The sequence below is a fragment of the Stegastes partitus genome, unplaced genomic scaffold, assembly GCF_000690725.1.
Source record: "Stegastes partitus isolate 25-593 unplaced genomic scaffold, Stegastes_partitus-1.0.2 Scaffold130, whole genome shotgun sequence".
Lineage (NCBI taxonomy): Eukaryota > Metazoa > Chordata > Actinopteri > Pomacentridae > Stegastes > Stegastes partitus.
In genome coordinates, this window is record NW_007577861.1 from 255,335 (window position 1) to 278,024 (window position 22,690).

The 22,690-nt window shown below is 40.3% G+C and overlaps 4 protein-coding genes across 6 annotated transcripts; 3 read left to right on the forward strand and 1 right to left on the reverse strand.

Moving 5' to 3' along the window:
- Positions 1-1,249: 1,249 nt before the first annotated feature.
- On the forward strand, positions 1,250-5,058 carry bbs5 (Bardet-Biedl syndrome 5). The gene is made up of 12 exons (XM_008278681.1): positions 1,250-1,400; positions 1,728-1,810; positions 1,899-1,964; positions 2,241-2,290; positions 2,578-2,705; positions 2,805-2,940; positions 3,317-3,412; positions 3,745-3,807; positions 3,922-4,056; positions 4,265-4,348; positions 4,597-4,620; positions 4,706-5,058. Exons 1-12 carry the CDS (start codon positions 1,339-1,341, stop codon positions 4,805-4,807), a joined length of 1,029 nt encoding a protein of 342 aa, XP_008276903.1. The 5' UTR covers positions 1,250-1,338; the 3' UTR covers positions 4,808-5,058.
- Positions 5,059-5,711: 653 nt separating this feature from the next.
- Positions 5,712-9,837, forward strand: klhl41a (kelch-like family member 41a). The gene is made up of 6 exons (XM_008278684.1): positions 5,712-6,849; positions 6,940-7,097; positions 7,183-7,290; positions 7,386-7,571; positions 8,567-8,713; positions 8,831-9,837. The coding sequence occupies exons 1-6, from the start codon at positions 5,764-5,766 to the stop codon at positions 8,940-8,942; spliced, it is 1,797 nt and encodes a 598-aa protein (XP_008276906.1). The 5' UTR covers positions 5,712-5,763; the 3' UTR covers positions 8,943-9,837.
- fastkd1 (FAST kinase domains 1) lies at positions 9,278-15,874 on the reverse strand. 2 transcript variants are annotated; one of them, XM_008278683.1, is made up of 15 exons: positions 15,831-15,874; positions 14,906-15,411; positions 14,758-14,826; positions 14,313-14,375; positions 13,826-14,224; positions 13,634-13,744; positions 12,879-13,010; positions 12,312-12,798; positions 12,120-12,234; positions 11,386-11,514; positions 11,168-11,299; positions 10,930-11,043; positions 10,069-10,213; positions 9,825-9,939; positions 9,278-9,611 (listed from the first exon to the last, which is right to left on the reverse strand). In XM_008278683.1, exons 2-15 carry the CDS (start codon positions 15,238-15,240, stop codon positions 9,528-9,530), a joined length of 2,430 nt encoding a protein of 809 aa, XP_008276905.1. In that variant the 5' UTR covers positions 15,241-15,411; positions 15,831-15,874; the 3' UTR covers positions 9,278-9,527. The 2 variants fall into 2 exon arrangements, with proteins under 2 accessions (XP_008276905.1, XP_008276904.1); XM_008278682.1 differs by having other exon boundaries at positions 14,313-14,438.
- Positions 15,875-16,323: 449 nt separating this feature from the next.
- ppig (peptidylprolyl isomerase G (cyclophilin G)) lies at positions 16,324-22,675 on the forward strand. Of its 2 annotated transcripts, none has more exons than XM_008278685.1 (13): positions 16,324-16,436; positions 17,622-17,697; positions 18,181-18,255; positions 18,342-18,449; positions 18,775-18,819; positions 18,908-18,995; positions 19,120-19,149; positions 19,255-19,394; positions 19,496-19,673; positions 19,758-19,943; positions 20,038-20,128; positions 20,305-20,444; positions 20,900-22,675. In XM_008278685.1, the coding sequence occupies exons 2-13, from the start codon at positions 17,637-17,639 to the stop codon at positions 21,900-21,902; spliced, it is 2,145 nt and encodes a 714-aa protein (XP_008276907.1). In that variant the 5' UTR covers positions 16,324-16,436; positions 17,622-17,636; the 3' UTR covers positions 21,903-22,675. The 2 variants fall into 2 exon arrangements, with proteins under 2 accessions (XP_008276907.1, XP_008276908.1); XM_008278686.1 differs by having other exon boundaries at positions 17,634-17,697.
- Positions 22,676-22,690: the final 15 nt, after the last annotated feature.

Genomic DNA, 22,690 nt, shown 5'->3' on the forward strand with positions numbered 1-22,690 from the left:
AAACAAAAAGGCTGCTGACATGTTGCTGGTTTAACCCAATAAATGTCTCACTATCCTATTAAAATTTACAAAAACTGACTTTATTACCTCGCAAAAATTATGTAGCGCTTAATACACCAGGAATGGTGAAATCTTAATTCAGGGTTTGCCTATCCTGGTTTTAAAGTGACAACTTCAGTTGACATTAACCTATAGATCATCCTTATACCTCTCTGAGCCACGTGCTTTATGTACACTGAATATATTTTTAGTATGACAGCAATGGTGAGATGTTTTTTGATATGATTTACTGAAATGTGTTTTAAGTACTTTTGTGTATGTGAACTGTTTGTCTTTATTGCAATGTGTCCTTTTGGATTACAACTGGCAGCTGTAATAAAGGGCCATTTTTATTTGGGTACTGCTTTCAGAGGTCTACTGCCAATGTCATCTTGAACAATGAGGCTTTCTGCAATCTATCCATGAAAGGCCTGCCTATTTGGGCTGTGTGTGTGTGTATCTGAATTTATGTTTTTGAAAATGTTTTTTAATAATAAAATATGAAAAGGTGGTTGCGCGTTTTGTGTTTATTAAAATAAGCTGTATCACTGTTATTATGAGAGTCATCATCGTCTGTGTGACAGAAAATAGGGCCAGTAAGTGACCCTTCAGTACTTGGGGTTAAATTTTGACAGATTTGTACGCCCATGGAAAGTCTACAGCCTTTAATAAAACACAAATTAGGAGTTCATTGGGTTTACTAGTTTGCATAAGTTTGGAGCGTTCTACTCTACAGTGGAACTAAGAGAAAAATCACTTACATACTTTGATAGCACACTAGAACTTCTAGGAGAATCATACTGGAGTATTATTGTCACCACCAATCCACTGTAACAAGAAATTGGGGAAAAAATGAAGATAAAGGGCGTACTGTCTCAACAAGTTGTACCTAAATAGAATTCTCTGCCTTTCTGGAAGGTCTGTGTTAACCCTGTAAAACTAATGTTTTCTAGAAGCTAGTTGCTGTGAAATTGAGATTAATGGCTCCAACCACAATGGCAGCAAAACTGAAATAAACTAAAAAGAATGACAAAATGATATTTTTTTAAATTTCTTTTAAAGGCTTGATAAGGTTTGTCTGTAGCTCACAAACATGTTTTCTTCTGGTGTTTGAAATAAATTTCTAGCAGACTGTCACTTCCGAAAACCTTTTTTGTCCGCTCGGCTCGCCGTCTGTTGCCACGGTGATTATGACGCTACACGGGCTTCATCAGATTAGCTAGTTTCACGTTTAGCTCATAGCTGTGGGTGGTTATTAAACTTTATTAAAAGAACCCGTGGCAGTGACAGCCTGCAGATATGGCGTCTGTTTTAGATGCTCTCTGGGAAGACAGAGACGTTAGATTCGACATAACAGCGCAGTAAGTTAACTCTGAATTAATTTGGGATTATTTCCCTGTCGTTCAGGCTAGCTAGCTAACCTAGCTAAACTAAGCTAAGTAGCTAACCAAAGCAACGTTATCAGTTAAATTAAATCTACGCTGCAAGGTTTTTCTGACAGCTGTATTTGGCTGCGTATTCTTTCGAGAAATACTATTTACGGTAGCTCCATGTCACCTTTGTCTTTGTGTGGAGATGTGATAGATTAGCTTAGTACGAGCATTGCCGCGACACCCTACGATGTACTAAACTAATCTTCCGCTGTTACGCCTATCACTGATCAATATGTCAATCTATTCGGTGCACAGGCAGATGAAAACTCGTCCAGGAGAGGTGCTGATAGATTGCCTGGACTCAATTGAAGACACGAAAGGAAACAACGGAGATCGGGGTATTTTTTTGCAATCTTGGAGCATTTAACTATCTGGAAAATGTATGTGTGGCTGATAAAACTGATAATAATGTCACTATTTTTGCAGGGCGACTCCTAGTAACAAATCTGAGAATCATTTGGCATTCTTTGGCCCTTCCAAGAGTCAATTTGTGTAAGTACATCTGCCTCCAACTGCTGAATATGTGTGCCCTCTCTTGGAAATGTCTGGTATAGTGAGACCTTAGAATTTGGTGTGATAGTGATTTAAGATTATGTCAGAAAGCATACTGAAAAACACAGAAGTAAACATTATCAGACACCATGTCGGATATCTGAATGAGGTCTTTACTTTGGAAGTTCACATTTGCGAGTACATAGTACAGAGTCAGCATGACTGGAGACAATATGAATCACAGCAGGCTTAAATTAAATCTGTTGTCTTTTTCAGCTGTGGGTTACAACACCATTATTAACATTACAACAAGGACAGCTAACTCAGTAAGTAAATCCTTGTTTTACTTGTGTAACAGTTTTTTTTTTCTCTTCAAACATATTTGTTCAGAATCTTTTTTCATACACATCATATAAAGTATAACTCGAACAAATACCTGATTGCCTCCAAGGTCGTTTAAAATAAGCCTTTTAAAATCTTTTGAAATCACTTTTACAAATGGAAAAATGTCTAACCTGTGCATGGACAAAGCCAGTAACGGTATAGAAATGTATCATGAATATAATCAAGATAGATAAACATGCTAATTCACTAAATAACTGCTCCTTTCTAGAAACTGAGAGGTCAAACTGAAGCTCTCTACATCTTGACAAAGTCCAACAACACAAGATTTGAGTTCATCTTTACAAATGTGGTTCCAGGAAGTCCAAGACTCTTTACTTCTGTCATTGCTGTACACAGGTAAAAACAGTACTGAGGGAATGGTAAATTCTTTGAATACATTCTGTGCCAAATGTATGTCTTACTAATGATTTGAAATGATGTTTTATGCTGTTTTAGGGCCTATGAGACTTCTAAAATGTACCGGGACCTAAAATTGCGAGCTGCTCTTATTCAAAATAAGCAGCTTAGACTGTTGCCCCGGGAGCAAGTGTATGATAAAATTAATGGTGTTTGGAATTTATCCAGCGATCAGGTACTGGTGCTGTTTCTGTAATGTGCTTGTCAAATCATTTTTATTGTTTTTACTTAGCCTTGCCATGTTAATTTAATGTATGATCTTTTTTGTGGTCCTTTTTTGAAAATGTGCATATACTGTATAAAGCCGAACCTGTTTTACGGAGTATAAAAAATTCTATTAATATTCACAAGTGATTTTATTTTAACGAGCAGTACAGTTAAACTGAAAGTTGTTTTTCTCTATTAAATAATGTTTTTTCTTGAATTCAGTTCAGATTTTTATACATGGGAGATTACACGTACTTTTTTTTTTGTCATTTTAGGAGATAATTCATTTGCAATATGTGTAACTGTTTGTTTTGCTTTGTGATTGTTGGCTTTCTTTGTTTTAGGGTAATCTTGGGACCTTCTTTATTACCAATGTACGGATTGTGTGGCATGCTAATATGAATGAGAGCTTCAATGTCAGCATTCCTTACCTCCAGATCGTAAGTATAGTTCAATAAAGAACATTATCTGTACAGTCCTCCCTGAAAACTATACCAACTCCCATCCCTGTGTATGTAATGTTACAACAAACCTACTCACCAGACCTACCACCAGTGTTCAGAAATGCTTCATATGATCCAACCATAACCCTCACCTAGATAATTCCTTATTACTTTACATTATTCAGTACTAGTGACACAATTCTGAGACACTTCTGTGGGTTGTTGGTGATGATTTTCTAACAAACTACTCACATAAATCAGAGTCCGATTGTTTCTGTTATCAAGGATTATGTGTTAGGTGTTTAACATTAACTCTTTTCTCCCCCTAGTGGTCGATCAGAATAAGAGACTCAAAGTTTGGTTTGGCTTTGGTCATTGAGAGTTCACGCCAGGTAACTTCTCGCCACTTTCATTCCCACTCATCTGATGTAATCACATTATTAGGGATTTGCTCCTCAGTTTCGATGCTTGTAATGTACTAATATGCACTGTCTTTGTGGTTTTAGAGCGGAGGGTACGTACTTGGGTTTAAGATTGATCCAGTTGATAAGCTTCAGGATGCACTCAAGGAAATCAATTCCTTGCATAAGGTATACTCTGCCAACCCCATCTTTGGAGTGGACTACGAAATGGAAGAAAAGGTACACGCACAATATTTATAATCACTGACCCCGGATGCCTCAACAGTACAACACTGAAACCTGAACTATAAAAATACTCTGTCTATTTTTGAATAAACAGCTGTAACACTCCAATGAATATTCTTGAATACTATATTGTAGCTGACTTCTCCATCAGTTTTAGCCGATCACGTTGTCATAGTGCTGTTTGTCCTAACAATGATTTCAGCCCCAGCCGTTGGAAGAGCTCACAGTGGACCAGCCTCCTGATGATGTGGAAATTGAGCCTGATGAGCAGACTGATGCTTTCACGGTGAGTGTTTGCCACCCGTAACGCTCATCGCTCTTCTGGGAGTTAAAGGTTTAGTTTTCAGACTCTCAGAATAGCTGTTCGCTAATGCCTTTCAGCTTAATGAACAAACATGAATTTATGTTGCCTAGTACTCCTGTTTGTACAGAGTGGCACTCATCACACCACAATAGCCTGTTATGACAGTCAGACTGCCCTGGTTATTCTCATTCACCGTGTTCATTTCATGTGTTATGTGTGTTTGCTTACAGGCCTACTTTGCTGATGGCAATAAGGTAAATTCTCACAACAATAATTACAGTCATGAAGTTGTTGTTAACATGTTGTCGGAAACCTGATTTATTTGTTGTTGTTCCAAAGCATCAAGACCGCGAGCCAGTTTTCTCCGAGGACCTGGGCCTCGCCATTGAAAAGCTAAAGGATGGCTTTACGCTTCAAGGACTGTGGGAAGTGATGGGCTGAAACAACATTAAGCATGTGCATATTCTGTGTACATACTGTGCTGATAAAGACAACGAGTATATTTATATATAGGTCAGGTTAGAAGGTGGACAGTTTTGTATAGATACTTCTTCCTGTAAAGAAAGTACAACAATACATTAAATGTATGACATTTTTGTGGGTTAATTGTATAAAATATGTCCTTATAGTGAGCAGAATGTGGGAAAAATGCAGCTTTTATTGTTTAATATGAATAAATGTATTTAAATAGATGTTGTCGAGCACTTTTTTCAAACCTTTCATTCATACTTTATCAGTAGCTTCACACTGTATCTCATTTGTACTGTATGTGGAAAGAACACAGTGATCTCAGGCTTAACCCCAAGTATTTTAAAAATGTTAAAAGAGGACAAACTGTCACCTACTGAGGCGGCAGCTGTTCCCTGACCCTGTCGGCTCGCTGGATAACTCCCCTGTGAACGTCTCACACATAAATACTGACTCACTCACTGTTGGGAAGTGGTCATTACTATCAGTGAGTTGTGACTCATTCAACATGTAGATGTCACCAGAAGCTGTAGTAGATGCCAGCCACATGTGTAAATACAGAAAATGCGAGTTTAAAAAGTGTTGAAAGCTTTGCTGTCTATTGTAAAAGCAACGTGTTTCACTCTATTAGAAGGGAAAAAGTAAATCAAATGAAGAGATTGTGTTATCTGTGTGTGCCTGTACAACAATGTTGCTACTAATCACTGCTGTGACAAGGCTCCTCAGTTGTTTTTACTCTCTGACAGCTGTGTGAGCTCTCCGACTAGGCCAACCTGAATTCTTCATGGATGGGGTGGTCGGTTATATTTAGAGGGGCACAGTTATATTGAAGTGGCTTCAGACCTGGCAGACTATAGTTCTGTGTCTTCAGCAGCTAGGAGAGTCCATCCTGAACTGCCTCACTTCTCTCCACGTTCTGTCCTGAAAGAATGGATCCCCAAGGCCTGAGGGAAGATCTCCGTCTGTTTCAGAGCACTCTGCTGCAGGACGGACTCAAAGAGCTCCTGAATGAGAATAAGCTGATTGACTGTATCCTAAAGGTTGGAGACAGAAGCATTCCCTGCCACCGGCTCATTCTGGCAGCGTGCAGTCCTTACTTCCGGGAGCTGTTCTTCTCAGTGGAGGGCAAAGAAGACGACAAGAAGGAAGTTGTTCTGGAGAACCTTGAGCACAATATTTTGGAGGTGATTGTGAATTACATGTACTCCGCAGAGATTGACATCAATGACGACAATGTGCAGGACATTTTGGCTGTTGCCAATCGCTTCCAGATCCCCTCCGTGTTCACAGTCTGTGTGAACTATCTCCAGAAGAAGCTGTCCAGGAAAAGCTGCCTTGCCATCTACAGACTGGGACTGATGACGAACTGCACCAGACTGGCAGTGGCAGCTCGAGACTACGTGGCAGATCGCTTTGAGTCCGTAGCCCAGGATGAGGATTTCTTAGAGCTTGCTGCGCCTGAACTCTTTGCAATTATTGGAGCGGATGCACTGAACGTGGAGAAAGAAGAGGTGGTGTTTGAGACACTCATGAGGTGGATCAGAAAAGACAAAGACAAGAGAGTCAAATCACTGGAAGAGGCCCTTGATTGCATTCGTTTCCGTTTGCTCCCAGAGAAGTACTTCAAGGAGAAAGTGGAGAAAGATGACCTGATAAAGGCTGATCCTGAGGTTCTCAAAAAAATTAAAGTCATCAAGGATGCGTTTGCGGGGAAACTGCCTCCCAAGAAAAAGGGTAAAGATGGCGAGGAAGGAGAGGAGGACAAGCTGCCGGGGTATCTGAATGACACCCGCAGATATGGCATGTACGCCAAAGACATGGTGCTGATGATCAATGACACTGCTGCTGTGGCCTATGACGGCCAGGAGAATGAATGTTTTCTTGCAGCGATGGCCGAGCAAATCCCCCGAAACCACGTCAGCATGACATCAAAGAAGAACAATCTGTATGTGTTGGGAGGACTGTTTGTAGACGAGGAGGAGAAAGAAAACCCACTGCAGTGTTACTTCTACCAGGTAGAAAAGCCTTGTTTAACTTCTGTTACAGCATTAAAGCGAAGCCCTTCACTTTGATTTGACAACGTATCTCTAAAACATTGTTTTCAGTTGGACAGTCTTGCTGCTGAGTGGATGGCTCTGCCACCAATGCCCTCTCCCAGGTGTCTCTTCGCTATGGCTGAAGTTGAGAATCTCATCTTTGCTGTTGCAGGAAAAGATTTACAGTCCAATGAGTCTCACGACACGGTCATGTGCTACGATACTGAGTAAGTTCAACACACCTGAATGTGAATTCAGGGGATTGTTGCTGAGAGCACAGCCGTGTTAAACACATTCTGTCACTACATTTAGAAAAATGAAGTGGACGGAAGCAAAAAAGCTGCCCTTGAGAATCCACGGCCACTGTGTGGTCTCAGAGAACGGGCTGGTTTACTGTATCGGAGGAAAAACAGATGACAAGTAAGATTGCAATATAAAACATACTATTAAGGCAAAAATGTAATTTCCACATTTGATTAATCCTTCCTGGAAATCATTTTGTCTTTCTGGTAAAGTAAAGCAACCAATAAGATGTTCGCATACAACCACAAGAGGTCAGAGTGGAAGGAGGTGGCTTCTATGAAGACGCCCAGATCGATGTTCGGAGCAGTTATTCACAAAGGGAGGATCGTTGTCGCTGGGGGAGTCAATGAGGAAGGCCTGATAGCTGCCTGTGAAGCCTATGACTTTGGAACCAACAAGTACGTGCTGGTGTTGTGCAAACGTACAAGACTTTGGATACTATCTTTTTTTTTTTTTTTTTTTACCGAATGTTAGATTATCTGTTAGCATTTAGAGAATGTATGTCATGCTACAAAACAAACAATAAGCTATACAATGTGAGAAATTGTTATAATATTACTTTTCAAACATGACTTCTTTCAATATTTTAATGTTATTGACCTGCACAACCCATCCTTACAAGTTAACCATCGGTACAACCTAGTAGTTTCTGGGAATTTTTTTGCTCCTGTGATATTTTTTTACTCACTGTGGCCTCAGTTTATTTACTAAAATATAAAGTCCTGCACCTCTGTGGAAACATCACAGTCATAGATGCAAGTAGAGAGAACTCAAACATATGTTTTGTGCAGTATGACACAAAAACAAATGTTGAATAGCGTTGATTATCTATTTTTCTAAAATTGGCACATACAAGATTTTTCCAAGTGCCCTCAGTTGTTGCCAGTACTGGAAAAAATGTTGGGTTCTGATAAATGTAGAGAATTTAAAGATAATATGCGTCTCAAACTCATCGTGTGGGGTTTGGGATTCAGAGGGTTTAAGGCCTTGTGTGGATATGAGCTGTGTTTTTATGCTGCTTACTTATTAAGACTTTATGAAATCTTGAGGAGATGAAAGGCTTGAAAATCTCACATGAAAAAGCAAAAATGCTGGAAAAGTCGTGCTTTGTTATTCATTAAATTATCTTCTAATAGCCTTCTTTAACCCTCCTATTACCTTCAAATTTACTGAAATCTTTCGTCCTTGGGGTCAGTTTGACCCCAGCAATTTAAACCTCCTGAAAATTATCGTAATTATTATTTAGAGACATTAAACACTGAATGGGTTCAAACTGAAACCAAAAGATAATAGGAGGGATAAACTAATATTGTAGAATAAAGACTTGCAGAGTTCGTATTCAAACCAGAAACAGAGAACGCATGGCTTCCATTAATAAACCACCTTGTTGCAGGTGGACCCCATTTACCGAGTTTCCTCAGGAGAGGAGTTCAGTCAACCTGGTCAGCTGTGGAGGCCTGTTGTACGCCGTTGGAGGCTTTGCCATGGTGGAGAATGAGAACAAAGAGTGTGCACCCACTGAAGTCATCGACATTTGGCAGTATGTTTTCCTCTATGTTTTATTTGATGATGCATATGAATATTTTCTTAATATTTCTTAATAATGACGCCCTCTTCACCTGTGTACTTCACTCACATCTTTTGATTTTCTTACCAGGTATGAAGACGAAAAGAAAGAGTGGACTGGTATGATCAGAGAGATGCGTTATGCAGCAGGAGCCTCCTGCGTTTCTATGCGCCTGAATGCGGCCAAAATGCCCAAACTGTAATTGCATTTTCAAGGACATTCATATTACTGCTGTAGGACACACAATAATACGTACTATACAAGCTGTTATTTTGCAGCTCATTGTTTTCAGTATCATTCTAACACATCGGACACATCTCCTTTGCCTGCTCTGTTGGTTTTTGCTTTCAATTTTGTGACTTTATCAGGTCTTTGTTGTCTCATGTGTTCTGTAGCATATTTGAGAATTTCCCGTCACACTTATTAAAATGTATAGTATTAAAATATTAGCGACATTTTATCAGATTTTTGTGTTTTTACCACAGTTCATAAAATATTTGGAGGTCATTTAAGAAAAGTAATGTCTGCTAATTTTGATTTTTTTCAAAAATGTTTAATACAAAAGCACATAATGCACAATTTTTGCTCAACATGAACGAGGTAGATTCATGCCAACTTTATACTATAATAACAAAAAAGCAAGGAGCACTTTATGTATATTAACACATTGCATTCAAAACTCTGTTCAGTCACTCTGCCAAAACATTCTTCAAAACCAGGCTAATAGCTCAGCGCTGCAGGTAACTTTTCTGTCATTATTCTATAAATAACAGCTCGAAGGAGAAAGCTATCCGAATATTTTCTTCTTTAGATATTCCTGCCAGGCATCATGAGTGGAAAGCTCCATCGAGTTCCATTCAAAGTGAGGAATCTGTGACAACACAGACAACACATATTCAGAATCAGAATCAGAAACAGATTTATTGCCAGGTATAGTTTACACAACACAAGGAATTTGTTCTGGTGGGTTGGTGCAACAATAAATATAGAGTAAATATTGCGCCATTGTATGCCTTTTACCATATTGCTTGTATTTAATCGGGTATAATTACATTCAACATCATGCTCAATAAAGTTTTCTCACCTGAACAACACGATATCCCAGAATTTCGAGGTGTCGCTTTCTCATCAGGGTTTCACCTTTCATATGATGAGAATTTTTGCAGAAGAACCTTGAACTAAGAAATTCCACAGCAACACTGACAACAGCAAAAAAAAAAAACAACCCAAAAAACAGAATATCAGACATATTTCATTTCTGAGTGGTTTTGTTAATCATGTTTAATATTCAGGCTTTTTTCTGTATAGGGACACATTTAAATTCCTACCGCTGAGCTCCAGGTGGCAGCTCATCCCTGCCGTTTTCCAGTGAGTTCGTATCCCAGTGAGCCTCGCCTCTGTCTAACACCTGCAGTGTGTTCGACTCGCTGTAAGGCAACGGCCGTGAGTGTTTGTCCAGTTTGCATTCAAAGTCTGAAAAGACAAAGTCAAATGTGGCATAAAAAAAAAAAAAAAGTGCCTTGGTAAACAGATGTAATGTAATGTGGCCGTATGCGATGCCTGTGATTGCAAGTTATAAACTGAAATTAAAAGGTATAAACTTACTCGATACATTGCAAGTAGAGGAGCAGGAATTAAACGAACAAGGGTCTCGAAATTACTGACGTTGTGCCATTTTTGCCATTTATGTCTTTTTATCTGTATCATCATTGCTTGTGAGTAAAACTAAGCTTTTATTGATGCACGATTTATGCAGTATAGACGATTGTGATTGGTACCAACATGTGTGATGTTCTTGCATCATCATCGAAACATGGCAGTGCAATGCAAACTTCACTCAACTGAGAAAAAAATAAACTATCGTGATGTCAACTGTTGCAAAAAAAATAAAATAAATAAAATACAGAAGGCTGCTCCTAGTCCTCCACGGTGCTGAAAACAGACAACAGCAGCTACTGTTCATGTTTGCTTATTATCCATATTCTTGTTAATAGGAATAATGATTAATGCAACCTAAGCCAACACCTTTATAAATGTTGCATCTGTCCTTTCTAACTACTAAAAAGTGAGCTCAGCCAATAGTTCCCAACTGGTTAGAGCTAACCAATATATGAGCTGCTTTCCTCCTCAGGTGAAGACTTTTTTTTCAGACAAGAATAGGCAACGTCAGATTAAGTACCATGACTTACCTACAGTGTAGTAATATGGAGTGGTGACAGCTACTTGGACATAGTTAATTCCACCAAAAACGTCACCCAGAATTTTGTAGATTTGCTTTTGCACAGGACTGACAGCACTGTGCACTAAAAAAAAAAAAAAAAAAAAACATTTCAACAGGCAATTGATAGCATATACAGAGACTCCAGTTTCAAACTAAATTCAAACCCCACCTAGGCAGGAAAATTAGATCTCGATGCACCCTCTTACTTTTCCTTTGTAACTGCTGGCAGTAGCGCCCATGAAACCATGGCACCTGGAACTCGGGACACTCGAGACACACGGCGCGATTGAGCTCCATGAGGCGTTGTCGTGTCCGCATGCTGAGGGCCTCAGGGAGGGCTGGAAGAGGCAACATAAAACAGTGTGTACTTACAGTGCTTCCACCTATTTTTTAATAATCTATTTGAACCAACAGGGGGACATACTTTCTAACTGGGAATCCAGCTTTCCCAGAAAGTCGATGCTGAAGATTTCTCTGATTAGTTCTTCAGGAAATCTGTCAACTACTGCCAGGCAGGATGCCACGAGGACTAGCAGATGTGGCTCAAAGGAGCCTAGAAGAACATAAAATTGTGTCAGTGGAAGCTCAAAAAAGGAAAAAAATCTGAAACGTGACTACAGTCGTCCTCAAATGTATTCATACCCTCCCATTAAAGAAGAAAAAAAACAGCTGTCACTGAAATAAGTTGAAATTGACAAAAGAAATAATTAATAAAAATGTAATAAAAATCATGACATTGCTTTGGAATTGTGGTTCAACAGAAATATTGAATAAAAACAAAAAAAAGACACACAAGCAAACAAGCATGATGGGACCCGTAAACTAATATTTTGTTGAACAACCCTTTGAGCCAATCACTGCAATCAAGTGTTTTCTGTAACTCACAATCAGACTTCTGCACCTGTTGACAGGGATTTTGGCCCACTGCTCATCAGCAAAGTGCTCTAATTTGTTCGGGACAGTTTTGTTTTTTTAAATTATTCTTTTCAACCACAATTCAAAAGCAATGTCTTATTTCACTAAATTATAATTTAACTTTTTTTTTTAAATTTATCATTATTTTTTTCAGTTTCTAGTTATTTGACTGACTATTGCGAACTATGCCTTCTCTTTAATGGAAGGGTATGAATAAATATGAGGACGACTGTATATACTTACTGATGTGAGGAGTGAGGCGCTTAATACAAACATTGAACACCTCGTCTGCCTGCACAGGATCGTAGTTCAGGACAGAAAAGGATAGCATGATGCCATATATTGCTGCGGGGTGAATCTTAAAAATAAGAAAAACACAGTTAATGAAACTTTAGTCATTCCAGTCACAACATGTTGTGATGTCTCTTAAAGCACCTTGTCAATGTGTTCTATGGTCACACTGGCGATTCGGTCCATCAGAGGGGGGCACAGGTGATTTGTCCTGGCTATGAAGAGGGAAAGCTCGGGCACATTGCTCCAGTTTATCTGGTCCATCATCCTCTGCAGCATGGCCATTGTCTCTTCGAGCAGCATCTCCTCGAACCAGTCCCCTGTCATGAACTTGAGCTCCTCAAGCACCAAGTCGAGCCGGTCGGCCGTCTGCAGCCTCTGGTGGCCGCAGCGGTTCAGCGTCTGTAGCACATGGTCGTACTTGCTGTGAGTGTTGAGCTGGTAGGATGGATCGTTCCGTATCCACTTGGCGACGGACAAAGAAACGGTGTTGAGGTCGCTGAGTCTGCACTGCTCCACCATAGCATCCACCCGGGAGATCGTGACCTCTTCAAGTAGCGGGCCGGGAACTAAGGCAAGTACACGAGTCAGTATGGTCACTTCGTAGGGAAGGAAGCTGCGCTGCAAAGAGCTGAGAGATAAAGGGTTATCAGTCGACTTTTTATTTAAGAAAACCGTAAAGCAACAATTTCTCCTTCAGTAAACACTTACTTGACCAAAACCTTTCTCAGTTTACTGAAGAGTTCGGGGTTGTAATAATACATCTGGTAAAGGGCTTGGGTGATTCTGGCCAGGTCCACTGGCCTGTAGACATGAAGGTTCCTTTGGATGACTGATGCAACTCTGGAAAAGGATTTAAGCAGAAATAAGTGCATTTTACAAAATATCTAACAGATGTTTTTGAAAAATCTGTGAGGAATTGCATTAAGTTACACAACAACATTCTGATGAGGATCCTTTTAATTGGACTCTTCACAGAAATGTGAACACGATATAACCTGACATTGTTTTTAAGGACACACAGGGAAAGGTTTTTAGGGGTTAAATCAATTACTGAGGAGGGGCTTTAAATAAATGTACCTTGCAATGAGATCTTGTCAACTGCCGTTTTCCAATTCAAGGGAAAACATTTCATCTCAATCTCACACATGGTTGTTTTTTGGAATTCTACGCTGCAATGCTAATGGACATATGGCTGGATTACTGTAATGTGTTGACTTTTCAGCTAGCATAAATTATAATGTGGATCTAATTCCATTAAGCTGATTGGTGACTGGCCACCAGTCCAGGGTGTCCCCTGCCTTCGCCCTAAGTCAGCTGGGATAGGCACCAGCGCCCCCGCGACCCTAGTAAGGATTAAGCGGTGTATAGATGATGGATGGATGGATGGATGGATGATTTTGGTCTGTACATTTGCTCCTTGACTTAAGTGATGTTGGTGCTTTATGACAGAGACATGAACTCACTTGTTCAGCAAACTCAAGTTCTTGCTCTGAATCTGTTCTAGAGCTTCAGCAAAAACAAAAGCCTGGTGTGCACTGAACTCATCTGCCAACAGGAGGGCAGTGTTCTCCATTCTGAGAGGAAAGAAACCACAGATTAGTGGGCCTCAAGATAAATTTTCACTCACATATAACTCTACTGATAATAACACAAACCTTTCTCTGATCGGGGGACTGGCCATGGGAGCCAGATTAACAAACAGCTTAGTGAAGGAGAAGGAATCAGTGGTTGAATCAATCAGTTCAGTCAGCCTTTGTTTGGCAGCCAGCTTGAATTCGTAGCTGTTGAACTGCAGCGACTGGTACAGGCCAAAGACGATGTGGATGTTCTCTACATCCATAGTGGGAATGCAGCTCAAAATGATCTTGTTGCACTTCTCCAGAATAGGTCGGTGAAGGTACTTCATGTTGCGCAAAAACTGCACTATTCTCCGTGCAGTATTGAACTCTGAATGACCCATGTTGTCCAGGAGTTGATCCACTTTGCTGATGAGAGCATCCCGCAGCTGGGGAGACACCAGCGGCGATATGCTGATCATCAGAGCAGACAGGGCTCTGGAAAAACAGTGTTAGACACAGTTAATACACAACATGACATACTTCTAGGCAAAAGATATTCTAACCGATCTGTCTCATGACCAACCTGGAATCATCAATAGACGGCAGCTTCTGATCGACGATGCTGGTGATGTGGCCCATTAGAGGGCTGTGGGAAAGGTGCATATCATTTAAACAGATAGCGAACTTGGATAGACAGCTCATTGGAAGTCTGTAAAGAGGCACATTTGTGTAAAATCTTGTTAGTCTTTAAGTTCTTCAGCAATTACTTCTGAGTGGACAGAAAATCACACAATTGTGATATTGATTTATCTTATAAGGGTTTAAACAAGCACAAATACCAAACACATGCTGCTTGCAGCTTCTGTAATGTAGAGATTTGCTGCTTTCTATATTTCTTGGGGCTTAAGAGTTAAAAACATTACCCTTATAACCCAGGATTTTTTTTTCCATTTAATTCTCTGACATTTTATTCACAAAATGATAACATAATTATTTCATTAACTCAAAAATCTGTAATGCAGCCATACCTGTCTATTCTTAGCCATGCTTCTGAAACCAGCTGCTGAAAGACGGAGTCTTGTCGCTCCAGATCCAGCCTGCAAGGGACAACAACACCACATTACAATAACATAATTCCAATTCATGGTCTTTTACTGACTGTGTGAACTGCTGTACCTCATGAAATCGTAAAGCATGTTGATCAACATGAAATCATCCATATGTGCAATTTTGTTTTCTGCCAGAACCCGAAGAGTCAAGAACTGTGGGTGAGTCCTTGTGAGGTCGAGGTTCCGGAGCAGCTCAGGTTTCTCCTTGTGAAACTGCCACAGCAGCCCCACAGCACAGCTCACATGGTCCACTGTGAGCTTGGCCTTGTTCTTGCCCACCACATCAAAAAGTTGGTCTTCGGCTACGCAAACCTGCAGCTGCTCCAGAACCTGGTCTCTGTTGACTGTCCCTACATGAAGGAGCCTGCGGAAGCAGGAGTTCAGAGATCGGAGGCGAAACATCACCACAGACCTCTCGGCTCAGGTTAACTATGCACTGAGGTCTTCATTGCACCAGCGTCCACTGCCAACTTCGATGTCAACTGACAGGCTGCCTCAGTCAGCTGGGGTCACGACCATAAAATTACAGTCTGAAGGTAGTAGACACGAGGTGCTCCTTTAGGGATCTGTCAACTGAAGTAAAAAAAAAAAAAAAAAACACACACACACACAAAATAGAAACAGCTGAAACAGTTTTGTCCTGTAGTAAAAGGTTTTATATTGCACCTGGTTAGACTATGTTCAAAAGCTCGCACTTGCATGAAACTGACAGCTCACATCTGTCAGGAAAGCAGCACAGACATAGACCCACTCAGAGATATGACTTTCTGTTAGTGTAACACTGAGCTGGAGTTAGCTGCCTGCTGCTATGCTCTGTGCCTTAACACGATGTTCACGTGGATACAGAAACAATCACCTAAAACGACCGACAATCTCGGACTATCGCTGCCTGCTGTATTCTCGGCTAGATATATACATATTATAGAGATTTCTGCGTTATAAATCTCACACAAACAGAATGCGTCATTAAATTCGTTCAAAGTCAACATTACCTAGCATGCGTGCTGCTAAGTTTCCCTTCCGTAGCCGGTGACATAATGACGGTGGCACTCTGAGCCCTGAGCTTCGCCTTACAGGCAGCAGCTAATGCAGATCGATGGAGTTAATAATGACATATGATATTTACGAGGGGTCCATTAAAGTGTTTTTCCTGTTAAAATACCATATCAGTGAACCTTCTTTACCACTCGGACAATATACATTTTGCACAGGGCTTCTACAACACGTTGCTACGGTGCGAAACAATAAGGGAACAAACGTCGTAACTATTTGCAATGACATGGAACACTAATGGTACGAAATGTTCAAGTATCTAAATCTGTCTCATTACTTGAATGTTGAAAGCGACTTGTACTCATCGCCATACAGACTAACATCAGTTAAATGAACGATTCAGGCAGCCTGAGGGTCCTTGTACCTGCCAGGACAGATTCCGGGAACAAGTTCTACCTCCTTCCACTGGCGCACGACCCTTGAAATACATTGACGTCCCCGCCGCGCCATCTTTAGAAAACACTGAGCCCAACACTGAATGAAACTTGGTTTTCGTCGTTTGTGAGAGCTGCTCGCTGCATGGAGTGATACCCCTGCTTTTACAGGTGATGCGTTTTCACATTATCTACGTCTTAGCGGCGTGTGCTTGCTTTATATGTTGAAATTGTACGGTTTACATCATGTGGAAAGATCCCCTTACAAGTCTGGCTGTGGCTAACGTTAGGAGAAATTGCTAATGCTAACGCTCGGCCTACCGTTAAAATAGATAAATGGGTGACCGTGTGTCTGTATGAAGCAGCAACGTCAAGATGCAGATAATCGAGCGTGTAAACGCCGACAGACGTAATTCTCATGCATAGGACGTATCTCTGCAGTCGGCTCAACAGGTCAAGTGAGAGTTTAAACGCGCCGCTAGTTAGCCAAAGCTAGCTGGAGAATCACTAAACAACCGAACGTAAAGTAGCATAATTTCCCGGGAATCCAGCTGTCGTTGCAGCGGTAATTGTCTCTAGTTAACCTCTGTGTGTTTTTTAAATTTTGATATCGTGTAGGCGAGCAGCAGTGATTGTTTTCCTCTAATAGTCTTCTACAGCATTTTAAAGAAGTCATCCAGCTGCTTGCAGGAGCTCATTTTGGTTTCGAGGTACACTTCAACAGCGTTACAGGTGCTGTGCCAAAAAGTGATCACTGTCGTTACAGCAATTATCCTGATGTCTCTACATTACTTTACCTGTTCTGCGCCTCAGGTTAAAACTGATCTGGTTTTCCAGTTTCGCTTTTCCATAGTTCACTTTAAAGGACCAATTCAATGAACTTAATGCAGTCTTTCACTTGAAAGGGAAAAAGGGATAGCAGCCCCTACACTGTGACTGAAATGTTATTAATGCATCAAAATGATGTGACTTTATTCTCAAGGGTTGCGAGTTCAAGGTTATAACCCATTTGTTATATACTCTATACATCTGCAAATTATATTATTGACAGTCTTGTTTCCAAACACAAACAAGGATATTCAAACACAGCATCAGGCTTGATTACACTATAAATACGAAATATGTTAAAGTTTCACAAAGACATGCCTTTGCTATCACCACAGATAAAAAGTTATGTGTATGTTGTGACTGTTGGACCCAGGAAAAAAACAGATGGAGATGTACATAAATTAGACAATAACCTGTTTTTGGCAGACGATCACATTTTGGAACAATAGTTGTGGGTTATTACTGACCCAACGCCGGTACTTCAGTTGTCGCTTATCCTTCTGTCTTATCTGTGATTCTCACCTTCAGGTGTTTTAATAGATCATGGGGATCAAGGTTCAGCGCCCTCGCTGCTTCCTTGACATTGGAATCAGTAATGTGCTTGGTAAGAATTACATCTCCACTTTATGTTTGTTGTATATTAACTGACTGGTTATTAGGTAAACATTTCCAACACTAATACAGTCCCTACAATATATCCTACACTTGATGAAAGTTTAAGAGTCGCTATTGGTTGAAACTGTGTTATAGAGATGTTTGTTTACAATATGATCATTTGGAAGGTGTAGTTTGTGATGCTGCTTAACTGTGCACTTTCTATGTATACAGTATTAAAAACACATGTCAGTAAAACATAGTACAATACAGCACCATAAACTAGAGCCTTTCAAAATGACCATAAACCTCTGTAATTAGTTCAACAAAGAGTGAACATTGTAACCTTCATGTGAGAAGGATTTATTGTGGGGCTGTCGTATAAATTGTATTTGTTTTAGTTGGTGTGGACCTAACAATACAATAAATGAGCGTGGTGTCGCATCAGTTGAAACAAGTAAATTCTAAATTATTCTTCGTTGTCTCTTCGCAGTCGGTAGAGTTGTGGTGGAGTTGTTTGCAGACATCTGTCCTAAAACCTGTGAAAACTTCAGGTGCCTCTGCACAGGTGAATGAATAATCTCCTTAACATTGTGTCACAATTTGTTTTAGTTCATGGAGTTCATTATTAGTAAGCACTGCTGTTTTATCCAGGTGAGAAAGGCGTCGGCAAAGGAACTCAGAAACCCCTGCACTACAAAGGATGCCTTTTCCATCGAATTGTAAAAGACTTCATGATTCAGGGAGGAGACTTCAGTGAAGGTGAGTTTAAAAAAAAAAAAAAAAAGCTTCTAAATAGTGCACTTGGCTTTGAACGCTTATTTGTGTCCAGATGTGACCAATTCAACAAGTGCAAGTACACAGTTACAGCAAGTTTCTCTCCATTAGTAGAGTCACTTTCGTCAGTTTTTCTATATATGTTGTTATACATGGTGTTGACTGCATCAATGTGTCAGAGTATCAGCATATTAGATAACAAATAACTGAAATCTATCCAAATAACCAGCCATCTACAGAATATGTATAATGCTATAAATGTCCTCTGGGAAACAGCCTCTTATGTTCGATGTGTTCTTTGACATCACAGGTAATGGAAGAGGAGGCGAATCCATCTATGGAGGCTTTTTTGAAGGTAAAGAAGCCACTGTCAGACCTGTCAGTTGTTATCCAAACCGACGTTGGCTTCAAGATGGCAGTACAATCTTATCCTTTTCCCCCAGATGAAAGCTTTGCTGTTAAACACAACAAGGAGTACCTGCTGTCTATGGCCAATAGGGGCAAAGATACAAATGGATCACAGTTTTTCATGTAAGCATCGTCTGTAGCTGCATCTTATTCATTTCACGTAGATGTAGTTGTGTTATTGGCCATAACTAAGCTTTGCAAGTGACTGTATGCCTTTTTTCTTGAATGGCCCGCGGTGATGCTACAGAACAACAAAACCCTCACCACATCTGGATGGGTAAGTGCTGCTTGATTGTATCTGAAATTCTAATTGATTGCATAGTGCTCAGTGCACACAATGTGGCTGTAACTAGACCCTAATGCGACTGTGTGTCTTTCACAGTGTCCATGTGGTTTTTGGTCATGTGATCTCTGGCCAAGAGGTTGTTCAAACTATGGAGAACCAGAAAACTGATCATAACAGCAGACCATACGCTGAGGTGAAAGTTTTGAACTGTGGAGAGCTCGTCCCGAAATCTAAAGGTTTGTTACTGTAAAAATAAAAATAAAAATCATTTTCAGTATTTTCAGAAAGAGTTTGAAACTTTAACGTACTGCTTATATTACTCTTTACATTCTTGCAGCAAAGAAAGATGCAAAAAAGAAAGAGAGGGCCTCCTCCAGCTCCAGCAGGAGCTCGAGTGACTCTAAGAGCTCCTCGGAATCATCTTCAGACTCTGAAGAATCGGAAAAAGAATCTAAGAAGCGGAAGAAGAAGGCAAAAAAGCTAAAAAAGAAACAGAAGAAGAAGGAGAAGAAAATGTACCTAATTTATTTTCACATATTGGCTTTCTGCTGTGTAAACAGTATCTAGTGTCTCAAATCTGAGCTGTAATATATTCACAGGTCCGAACCTGAAAGTGCCGAAGAGAAAGAACAAGAAGAGTTGGTTACCTCTACCGTTCGTCCTGAAGAAATACCGCCCATCCCTGAGAATCGATTCCTAATGAGGAGAAGTCCCCAGGCAATCCAGAAGTCAAAAGAAGAGGTTGAAAAGGATCAGAGAAATAAAGAGGAAAGGCCAAGAGACAGGTTAGCATGTTTTATAAACAGCCATTATGACTAGCGTCCAACATAATGTCGTCGGCTGTTCATTTTCATGCCTTGTTTGTTTCTTCCTCTGCAGTACTGGCATAACCTATAATTCTCAATCATCATATCACCGAAGACTAGTGATGACTCGATCTGGCAGGAAAATTAAAGGCAGGGGTCCACGGGTAGGTGCACTGCAGCTGTAATGTACAAATGTTGTCCTCCTAGTCACAGTTCATACCCTGACCCTAAGTCATGCTAACAAATTACCAGTATTAAAAGCAATAGCAATACTAGAGTGAGGCTTCGTTCATTTGCATTTTTGTATAAAGATAAGTTATTTTTGTTTCCCCCATTCCAGAGATACCGGACTCCATCACGCTCTCGTTCAAGGTCTAGAGATCGTTTCCGGCGCAGTGAAACTCCTCCACACTGGCGTCAGGAAATGCAGCGTCAGAGGATGAGGGCAGTCACAGGGGAGCGTTGGATCAAGGGTGACAGGTAAGATTATGTCACCTGCTCTGTATTAGTGTCTAAAGTTGACAATGTAAGTTGCAACCAAATTGCGATTGAGTTTGGACAGACACAAACTAGTACAGTGTGGAGCTTATGAGCCGGACAATGTGGAATATAATATAATTTACTTTAATGTCGTTGTAGGTATGTCCGTTTTGGAAATCATACTACAGATTTGTGAATGATAAATGTGATGTATAAAATATAAGGTGATACAAAATAAAATAATGTAAATGTACTCTGAGTGGCTGTAGCCTCATTTGAATCTGTACTGACAAGTACTAACACGCCTACAGCAGGCCTTGCAGCAATCAAGTGTTTTTTTATAAAACAAAAGTTTCTGGGTGACATAACAAAAATGTTAAAATGTTTTTTGAATTTTTGAGTGTGTGATATTAGCATAGTATTCATTTTTTTCTACTCTGCACCGTTTTTTGCAGGAGTGAAATGAATGAGTCCAAGGACGAACCAGCTAAGCGGCTCTCTCCAAAAAGAGAGAGACGGAGCTCGGCCACAAAGCATGAACACACAGCAGAGGGTAAAAAAGATAAGAAAACTCGGTCCCACAGATCTAAAAGCAAAGACGAGAACACCGAGGAAAAGGATGAGAAGCATAGCAAACACAAGGCAAAGAAAAGGGATAAATCTCATAGCCGCAGCAAAAGCCGAGAAAAGAGCAGAAGGTCAAAAAGCAGAGATCGGAGTCACAAGCAGAAAAATGACGACAGAAGAGGTCGCTCAAGGAGCAAAGACAGAAGTGTTAGTAAGAAAGAAAAGGAGTCCGAATCTGATCACAATAAAGATAGAAATAAAGGTAACGAATCTGATAAAAAGCATAAAGAAGACACAAAAGGAAGAAATGGTGAGAGAACAAGGACAAAGTCAACAAGCAAGGAGAGAGCAAGTGCTAAAGATGAGCACAGGTCAAGTAGCAGAAACAGGGACAGAAGTGAACCTGCAGCATCAAAAGATAAAGAAGAAAAAAGAGATAAAGACAGAGAGAGGGGCAGAGAACGCAGCAGGAGTCAGGAGAGACGACACAACAGTGAAAGGGAGAATAAGAGACGAGGAACGTCCAGGGATAAGGAACGTCGGACGAGAAGTCCGGACCGAAATAAGACCAGAGACTCGCACAGAGGCAGGCGCTCCAGAAGCAAGAGCGATAGGAGAGACCACAGCAAAGACCGATCCTCTCATAGAAAGGACAGAGACAGAGAAACTGGCGGCCAAAGGAGGAGACATAGCAGCAGCTCTGAGAGTGACAGAGAAGAAAAAAGAAAGAGTCAACGGAGCCCCGACTCCAAAAGAAGAGCAAATAGTGCTTCCAAATCCAAAGACAGAAGAAGCCCAGCCAGACCTAGGCCAGATAGTACGAAAGGCAAAGATAAAAGTGATGGCAAGAGGAATCAGTCCAGCTCCAGCTCCAGCTCTGACAGCGACTGAGCTTCTGACAGTCCTCGTTGAGTGCAGGAAAAAAACAAAACGACACAGTTCTGCCAAAGCTGACATGATGGCACAGGTGTGTCAAAGCTAATTTCCAAGCTGTTAAATTACAGTTGATAGAACTTCCTGAGAAAAGGCCTAAAAATGAAGGGTAAACATTTTCTAATTACAGACTCTGTAGCATCATGTGAGCTTTAGCTGAACTGTGGACTTCATGGCGGTTGTGCATAAACACTGTTGATGGGTAGCTGAAGCTCTAAGGCCAGTTTAAGAGGAGGATTTGTGACTGGATCTCAGTGTGTGCTGCATTAGCGGGACTGTACAGGTGTTCTTTTTATTTCCTGTGACCAGAGAAAGTCAGACTGAAGGCTGTTTTCTTTTTAAAACATCTTTGAATTGTTTGGTAAATTATATTTTGGCTTTACAGTAGCTCTGATCTCAGACTGTTTACAAAAAAAGAGGAAAAGAGAAAAAAAAAAAGATTTTATTGGTACCATCTCCATCAACAAGATATTTTTACTACAATAATGTTTTGCATGCTTATCTCTGACACAGTTTGACAAAATATGTACCCCTTTGACTTTTTTTTTTTTTTTTTACACATCCATAAACATTTTACTGTAATCCTGTTTACCAGTTTTGTTCTGAGAAATGTCAATGTCATACTGTAAGTACAACATAAAACCAATTTGTATGAATTCTGTTTTGTGCAAGATGGTCTTAAGAACACAGCCGGAGTGCAGAAGGAATTAAAAGCCTCAGTTTGATTTTAATCCGTTTGTTTTTAA

Excerpts from the sequence above, each read along its gene's own strand:
- bbs5 (XM_008278681.1), top strand. The coding sequence starts at position 1,339 with ATGGCGTCTGTTTTAGATGCTCTCTGGGAAGACAGAGACGTTAGATTC. Across the intron at positions 1,811-1,898 it reads AGGAAACAACGGAGATCGGG|GGCGACTCCTAGTAACAAAT; the intron begins GTATTTTTTTGC and ends CTATTTTTGCAG. Across the intron at positions 2,941-3,316 it reads GGAATTTATCCAGCGATCAG|GGTAATCTTGGGACCTTCTT; the intron begins GTACTGGTGCTG and ends TCTTTGTTTTAG.
- klhl41a (XM_008278684.1), top strand. The coding sequence starts at position 5,764 with ATGGATCCCCAAGGCCTGAGGGAAGATCTCCGTCTGTTTCAGAGCACT. Across the intron at positions 6,850-6,939 it reads TGCAGTGTTACTTCTACCAG|TTGGACAGTCTTGCTGCTGA; the intron begins GTAGAAAAGCCT and ends CATTGTTTTCAG. Across the intron at positions 7,572-8,566 it reads TATGACTTTGGAACCAACAA|GTGGACCCCATTTACCGAGT; the intron begins GTACGTGCTGGT and ends ACCTTGTTGCAG.
- fastkd1 (XM_008278682.1), bottom strand. The coding sequence starts at position 15,240 with ATGTTTCGCCTCCGATCTCTGAACTCCTGCTTCCGCAGGCTCCTTCAT. Across the intron at positions 14,827-14,905 it reads ATGCTTTACGATTTCATGAG|GCTGGATCTGGAGCGACAAG; the intron begins GTACAGCAGTTC and ends TGTCCCTTGCAG. Across the intron at positions 13,011-13,633 it reads AACTTGAGTTTGCTGAACAA|AGTTGCATCAGTCATCCAAA; the intron begins GTGAGTTCATGT and ends ATCCTTTTCCAG.
- ppig (XM_008278685.1), top strand. The coding sequence starts at position 17,637 with ATGGGGATCAAGGTTCAGCGCCCTCGCTGCTTCCTTGACATTGGAATC. Across the intron at positions 17,698-18,180 it reads TGGAATCAGTAATGTGCTTG|TCGGTAGAGTTGTGGTGGAG; the intron begins GTAAGAATTACA and ends GTCTCTTCGCAG. Across the intron at positions 18,820-18,907 it reads CTATGGAGGCTTTTTTGAAG|ATGAAAGCTTTGCTGTTAAA; the intron begins GTAAAGAAGCCA and ends CTTTTCCCCCAG.